Genomic DNA, 7,888 nt, shown 5'->3' with positions numbered 1-7,888 from the left:
TATTATTGTTTCTCCTCTATGCCCCACCTTTCTGAAACGCGGGGCATAGAGGAGGATTACAAAGCTCATCGGTCTGAAAAGAGGTGTGTGCGAGGTGTGCTCTGATTGGCCAGCTATCCAGTGCATTGTGATTGGCCGAATACCTCAAGCGTGTGACGGAAAGGTTATGCCCCTTACCATATTGTGATGCCGTGTCCCGGAGCCACGAGACAAAAAAACCCCATGAAAACCCATTATAAACTAGGCATTTGTTGCATCCAGTGGGGACATAATTATGGATTATAATGACTTATACTGTCTTTTTACGCGTTGCATCACGCCGCATAAACATAAAACCATGTCTGCATTTGTGATCGGAGAAATGACAAACCACAAGTGCTACTCTACATTGCTCAAAACTCGCGTTTGAATCATCAGTGGCAAATTCTTTAAATATGAAAACGCACTTACAGTCTGTGAGTCAGAACAGCTGGCATTGTAGTCTACTCTCCCAGGATCAGGAAACAGTCGTCCATGAAATGCGCTGCACACATCTGAATATTTGGGTTGAACTGTTCTGGAACAGTATTGTAAATACAACTTACACTGATTTCTAGTCGTGTCCTTTTTTGGAAGTCCAAAGTATTTTAGCTTTCGCAACAAAACACACAGCGTCTTCACAATATGGTGGCGGCGGCAGCAACAATAAAGTTACGCCTTCTTTCTTTGCGTGAACATTTGAGTAGGGTTATGCACCTTCCATAGCAATCTTCCCACATCGTGATGTAGACATGTGGGGGCGTGTTTGAACGAGGTGTTTTAGGAGGCCGTGGACGAGTCTTAACTTTTATAAAGAATATCTCTTTGGGTTTGAGACTTCAGTCTTTGCAAATTTAGGGATCTTATCTATTCACGAACAGCAGTTACTGTCACAAACAGTAACACTCCAAAGAGAAAGGAAAACTTCATATGACCACTTTAAATTAATATTACAATTAATTTGCTCTGCAATAATTTTATAGCACATCACCACATAACTGAGGCGCTGTGAGGATATTAAAAGATTAGGCTATTAGCTTAGGCTACTCCTCATTGAAAATGTTTTAAAAATGTCTTTTAAAACAGGTAAATTATAGCCTACAATGAATTATAGGCCTATAGCCTAAATAACATTTTTAACAGTCCAGTTATCAATGAAACTGAAGAGCAGTTTTTTTAAAGCACCGACTTGCAAAAACATCCTGTTGAACACAAAATACGTTTCTTCTCATTGTTTTCAGTATATGTTCAAGTGCAAGTCTTGCACAAAGTTTGCACGTTGCTTGTATGTATTCACTGACTCGCCTTCACGGTGTAAAACAGAAATATTTCCACTATTGTGACGCAACAGTTAAACTGCCAGCTGTTCTTCAGAAAAAAGCCTTTAGCGCCCACAAATTATTTGGTTTTTCAGCATTTTTGTGTATTTGAACCCTTTCCAACAATGACTGTATGATTTTGAGATACATCTTTTCACAATGAGGGCAACTGAGAGACTCGCATGCAGCTATTACAGAAGGTTCAAATGCTCACTGATGCTCCAGAAGGGAAAAACAATGCATTAAGATCCAGGTGTACATTTTTCTTATTTTGCTTAAACATCATATTTGTTTTAATTTAGTCCTGCCTTTCAGAAGCTACAGAAGATACTTACATGTTGCCTAGAAGACAAAATAAGTTAAATTTACCCTGATCTTCAAATTCAAAAAGTTTTTCAACTGTATCTACTTGATAATGGAGAGCCTTTAGGTACAGCATCTATCAACAATCTTGCAATTAATTAGCTTTTTCTATTTGATTGAAATTTGGATGTACTAATATACCCTACAATACCAATTCATTTTCAGCACAATGTATTACTGACCATATCCTTCAGTGATCCAGATTAGAAGTGGTACAGGTGGTCTTCCAGAAAAAGATGAAGCATTTTGGACCAGGGCTTCCTTCGCAAGTTCGATTGTATTGAGGAATATTGCTGACTTTCTTCCGACATAGATAGTGGCCATCTCTCCATACTGAGATAACTGCTCAGAGAAAATATCACAGCACTTCAACACAACTAATGTGGCTTAGACATTGTCTCACCTGTGAATGAAGTCAACATGTACATTTTACAGAGTAAGGTGAAGATAAGACACCTTTCCACAAAAGAAAAGCCCTCTATACTCAAAGCAAACACTCACTGATCTTATGAACTCCATTGGGTTCTTTAAAAAATATGGTATGGTTCCCACAAAAGGCAGCGGTCTGGGACCAGGTGGAGTTTGAGCTCTGCAGGAATTAATCCTAAATACCTCAAACAGAACCAGAAAGATCAAACCTAGAAAGACCACCAGGCATACAGTGGTCAGTTCTAACTTCATGAGAGTCGCCCACATGATGACAGATTTATTTAAAGACAAACACAAAGGCAACAGGCAACCACAAGCTTTATAAACACCGAGCAAGAAGGGGAGGAGACATTTGCAGTGAGAGTTTAACGTGACGTTTAATGTTTTTGTATAGTTATGCTAGTTATTACTGCTAAGGCTGCAAGGTTCTAAACATTAAAGACATAAAATAACAAAAAAAGATCATACTTCAGCACAACAATCATTTTCCATTTATAAACACACTACCATGGATATAAGTGAAGTTCACTTACTGCAGTGAACTTAGACAAGTTGTGCAAGTTTAGTAAATAACTGACTAGCTCAAAGATCTCTACTGCCATGATTGTTGACACTAAATCTCAGCACAGCCAATGCATATTCTACACCCTAATCTTGACTTTATTAATAGCATTATGCAAGAGGTCTGGAAAGAGATGTAAAGGTGACAGTGAAATAATAGCAAAGGTAAAGCATTCCCTGCATAGAGTTCTGCATAGGCAAGGCAAGGCAAGTTTATTTATATAGTACATTTCATACACAATGGTAATTCAAAGTGCTTTACATGTCATTAAGAAAATATAACAAGGAATTTAAAAACTTTGAAAATGATTAACACATTGATTTAAGAGGTTTAAAATGAATTTAAAACAGTTAAGATTAGAAAGCGATTATACATAAAATATAGTGCAATCAGTTCAGACATTGCACAGTGCTCATTCAATAAATGCATAGCCAGGACCAAGTCATTCTCGGGACCAAGCACTGACCCGCTATTTCTTTCTCTTAGGAGAGAAAGGAAACGGAAGGGCTGAGCGAGGGGGACCGCCTTCGTGAAAGAAGGCGATCCGCGAGCAGAGACGGGAAAGACTCATACTCTCACAATGGGAGCATGAGCCTTCAGTGAGTGCAGCCTCTGCGTGGGCGCTGCCGAGACAGGCGACGCACTCATTGGCGACCGCAGTCTTGTTTCTTTGCTTAAAGTGCACATATGATATAGATAGGAATAAGATATAGGTGGCAAATATGTAAATATGTGTAGATTTGCACTGTTTGTTTGCTTAAAGGGGTCCTATTATGCTCTTTTACAAAGTCTTGATTTTGTTTTGGGGGTATATTAGAACAGGCTCTCATACTAGGTTGTTTGAAAAACACATAATTTTTTACATATTTTACATTATTACAACACCTCTCTCCCCAGTCTGTCATTAACGGCTCGAATAGTTCCTGTATCAAATGAAGGCCCGCCTTCTGAAATACGAAATGTGCAGATTGGTTAGCTGGGCCAGTGTGTGCTGTGATTGGTTAGCTGGGCCAGTGTGTATTGTGATTGGCAGCACTCGGCGCCTGGTCAGGAAATGTCACGCCCCTTACCATAGCCGCCTGCCAGCTTCAGTGTAAATATTGCGTCAAAATCAAATCATTTTGAGCACGATTTAAACCCGGATGATTGTAACCACTCTAAGTTTGTCTGCCTTGGGAAAGCTAGCGTGTCTCCGACATAGTGATAATACTCATTACCTTCTGTAGTGCAGCTCAACCAGCTCTCATCCCATTCATCGATATTTGTGATATCACAAATCCCGGAAAATATGCGTTGTAGTCCAAACGAGTCGTTCGTTGTAGTTTTTGAAAAGTGATTTCTGTTAAATAAAATATCTACTTTTGAATTGGACTGAGCGTTGTAACTTTGCAGATCTTTTTTATGCTCAAACAGCAACATTACAGACTAACTAAAGTTGAAAAAGTGCATCAAGCAGAGTGCAATCGGTAAAAGGTCTAGAGACGGGCGTGACAGGCAGGCGTGATAAAATGTACTGTAATAAGTGTAGAATTGCACTGTCTGTTTACTCACTGGCATCAGTGAGTGTAAACAGTGAGAGATGCTGAGACAGGTGAAAAGCGTTTGGTTAATAGTGAATATTGACCTATTGTGCGTACCGTTGTGGCTCGCTGTTAGCTGGGGATAATCGCTGCATTTGGGGTAAAAAAGACAAAATTATGTATTGTGCCAAGAAGGTTGCACTGTCTGTTCGTTCACACAGGCACAAACAGATTGGCAGCTGCCTTTAGCGGAACCTTTACTGATTACCTCTACTGATCAAAGCATACGGTCGTCTGTGAGTGACGTCACCTCCCAATACAAACACGCCCCATAGTATAGTCCCGCCCCTGACAATGATTGGCAGCTTTACGTGCAGACATCGGAAATTCCAGTGCAAAAGGAATTGCGATTCCATTTGAGTTTTGGCAGGTTGCATGTGCGACGCAGCGAGAGTGAAAAAGCAGACGTGGTAATTAATATTGCTATTTAAATATGACAGGCTCATAACTTCTAAGACATGGAAAATACAGTTGCAAATGGACTTTGCTTTTTAATTTGAAATTTGGCAGTCACTGTGCGTCCGCGAAAGCGAAAATGCAAACGGTACTGCAGGATTTGCAATTGCATTTGGATTATGTCACAATTTATGCGTCCACATATGGAAAACGCAATTGAAAATACAATTTGCAATTCCTTTTGAAAATAGTCCGGAATATCCTTCCATAGCTAGCTGTAGATCGACCTGTATTTAGGGGGGAGGGAGGGGAAATAACAACAAAACACTCCAAAGAGAAAGGAAAACTTCATATGACCACTTTAAATTAATATTACAATTAATTTGCTCTGCAATAATTTTATAGCACATCACCACATAACTGAGGCGCTGTGAGGATATTAAAAGATTAGGCTATTAGCTTAGGCTACTCCTCATTGAAAATGTTTTAAAAATGTCTTTTAAAACAGGTAAATTATAGCCTACAATGAATTATAGGCCTATAGCCTAAATAACATTTTTAACAGTCCAGTTATCAATGAAACTGAAGAGCAGTTTTTTTAAAGCACCGACTTGCAAAAACATCCTGTTGAACACAAAATACGTTTCTTCTCATTGTTTTCAGTATATGTTCAAGTGCAAGTCTTGCACAAAGTTTGCACGTTGCTTGTATGTATTCACTGACTCGCCTTCACGGTGTAAAACAGAAATATTTCCACTATTGTGACGCAACAGTTAAACTGCCAGCTGTTCTTCAGAAAAAAGCCTTTAGCGCCCACAAATTATTTGGTTTTTCAGCATTTTTGTGTATTTGAACCCTTTCCAACAATGACTGTATGATTTTGAGATACATCTTTTCACAATGAGGGCAACTGAGAGACTCGCATGCAGCTATTACAGAAGGTTCAAATGCTCACTGATGCTCCAGAAGGGAAAAACAATGCATTAAGATCCAGGTGTACATTTTTCTTATTTTGCTTAAACATCATATTTGTTTTAATTTAGTCCTGCCTTTCAGAAGCTACAGAAGATACTTACATGTTGCCTAGAAGACAAAATAAGTTAAATTTACCCTGATCTTCAAATTCAAAAAGTTTTTCAACTGTATCTACTTGATAATGGAGAGCCTTTAGGTACAGCATCTATCAACAATCTTGCAATTAATTAGCTTTTTCTATTTGATTGAAATTTGGATGTACTAATATACCCTACAATACCAATTCATTTTCAGCACAATGTATTACTGACCATATCCTTCAGTGATCCAGATTAGAAGTGGTACAGGTGGTCTTCCAGAAAAAGATGAAGCATTTTGGACCAGGGCTTCCTTCGCAAGTTCGATTGTATTGAGGAATATTGCTGACTTTCTTCCGACATAGATAGTGGCCATCTCTCCATACTGAGATAACTGCTCAGAGAAAATATCACAGCACTTCAACACAACTAATGTGGCTTAGACATTGTCTCACCTGTGAATGAAGTCAACATGTACATTTTACAGAGTAAGGTGAAGATAAGACACCTTTCCACAAAAGAAAAGCCCTCTATACTCAAAGCAAACACTCACTGATCTTATGAACTCCATTGGGTTCTTTAAAAAATATGGTATGGTTCCCACAAAAGGCAGCGGTCTGGGACCAGGTGGAGTTTGAGCTCTGCAGGAATTAATCCTAAATACCTCAAACAGAACCAGAAAGATCAAACCTAGAAAGACCACCAGGCATACAGTGGTCAGTTCTAACTTCATGAGAGTCGCCCACATGATGACAGATTTATTTAAAGACAAACACAAAGGCAACAGGCAACCACAAGCTTTATAAACACCGAGCAAGAAGGGGAGGAGACATTTGCAGTGAGAGTTTAACGTGACGTTTAATGTTTTTGTATAGTTATGCTAGTTATTACTGCTAAGGCTGCAAGGTTCTAAACATTAAAGACATAAAATAACAAAAAAAGATCATACTTCAGCACAACAATCATTTTCCATTTATAAACACACTACCATGGATATAAGTGAAGTTCACTTACTGCAGTGAACTTAGACAAGTTGTGCAAGTTTAGTAAATAACTGACTAGCTCAAAGATCTCTACTGCCATGATTGTTGACACTAAATCTCAGCACAGCCAATGCATATTCTACACCCTAATCTTGACTTTATTAATAGCATTATGCAAGAGGTCTGGAAAGAGATGTAAAGGTGACAGTGAAATAATAGCAAAGGTAAAGCATTCCCTGCATAGAGTTCTGCATAGGCAAGGCAAGGCAAGTTTATTTATATAGTACATTTCATACACAATGGTAATTCAAAGTGCTTTACATGTCATTAAGAAAATATAACAAGGAATTTAAAAACTTTGAAAATGATTAACACATTGATTTAAGAGGTTTAAAATGAATTTAAAACAGTTAAGATTAGAAAGCGATTATACATAAAATATAGTGCAATCAGTTCAGACATTGCACAGTGCTCATTCAATAAATGCATAGCCAGGACCAAGTCATTCTCGGGACCAAGCACTGACCCGCTATTTCTTTCTCTTAGGAGAGAAAGGAAACGGAAGGGCTGAGCGAGGGGGACCGCCTTCGTGAAAGAAGGCGATCCGCGAGCAGAGACGGGAAAGACTCATACTCTCACAATGGGAGCATGAGCCTTCAGTGAGTGCAGCCTCTGCGTGGGCGCTGCCGAGACAGGCGACGCACTCATTGGCGACCGCAGTCTTGTTTCTTTGCTTAAAGTGCACATATGATATAGATAGGAATAAGATATAGGTGGCAAATATGTAAATATGTGTAGATTTGCACTGTTTGTTTGCTTAAAGGGGTCCTATTATGCTCTTTTACAAAGTCTTGATTTTGTTTTGGGGGTATATTAGAACAGGCTCTCATACTAGGTTGTTTGAAAAACACATAATTTTTTACATATTTTACATTATTACAACACCTCTCTCCCCAGTCTGTCATTAACGGCTCGAATAGTTCCTGTATCAAATGAAGGCCCGCCTTCTGAAATACGAAATGTGCAGATTGGTTAGCTGGGCCAGTGTGTGCTGTGATTGGTTAGCTGGGCCAGTGTGTATTGTGATTGGCAGCACTCGGCGCCTGGTCAGGAAATGTCACGCCCCTTACCATAGCCGCCTGCCAGCTTCAGTGTAAATATTGCGTCAAAATCAAATCATTTTGAG

General features: G+C 39.1%; 1 protein-coding gene across 4 annotated transcripts in view; it reads right to left on the bottom strand.

The window, feature by feature from the left end:
• The window catches only part of LOC107562261 (cytochrome P450 2J6-like), a 17,279-nt gene extending 10,774 nt beyond the window's left edge, over nucleotides 1-6,505 (bottom strand). Inside the window, exons 1-2 of one of the 4 annotated variants that reach the window (XM_016246871.1) lie at nucleotides 6,273-6,505; nucleotides 5,954-6,113 (exon numbers count right to left, since the gene is read on the bottom strand). In XM_016246871.1, the coding sequence (XP_016102357.1) occupies nucleotides 5,954-6,113; nucleotides 6,273-6,467 (355 nt within the window). In that variant the 5' untranslated portion in view covers nucleotides 6,468-6,505. Of the gene's footprint in view, nucleotides 1-1,882; nucleotides 2,043-2,103; nucleotides 2,171-2,201; nucleotides 2,435-5,953; nucleotides 6,114-6,174; nucleotides 6,242-6,272 lie in introns of those variants that run through there. The other 3 variants (XM_016246873.1, XM_016246870.1, XM_016246872.1) reach the window with 3 other exon arrangements.
• Nucleotides 6,506-7,888: the final 1,383 nt, after the last annotated feature.

The sequence above is a fragment of the Sinocyclocheilus grahami genome, unplaced genomic scaffold (genome assembly GCF_001515645.1).
Source record: "Sinocyclocheilus grahami isolate Dianchi unplaced genomic scaffold, SAMN03320097.WGS_v1.1 scaffold815.1, whole genome shotgun sequence".
Lineage (NCBI taxonomy): Eukaryota > Metazoa > Chordata > Actinopteri > Cypriniformes > Cyprinidae > Sinocyclocheilus > Sinocyclocheilus grahami.
Note: the sequence above shows the minus strand (reverse complement) of the source record. Positions and strands in the feature narration are given on the sequence as shown.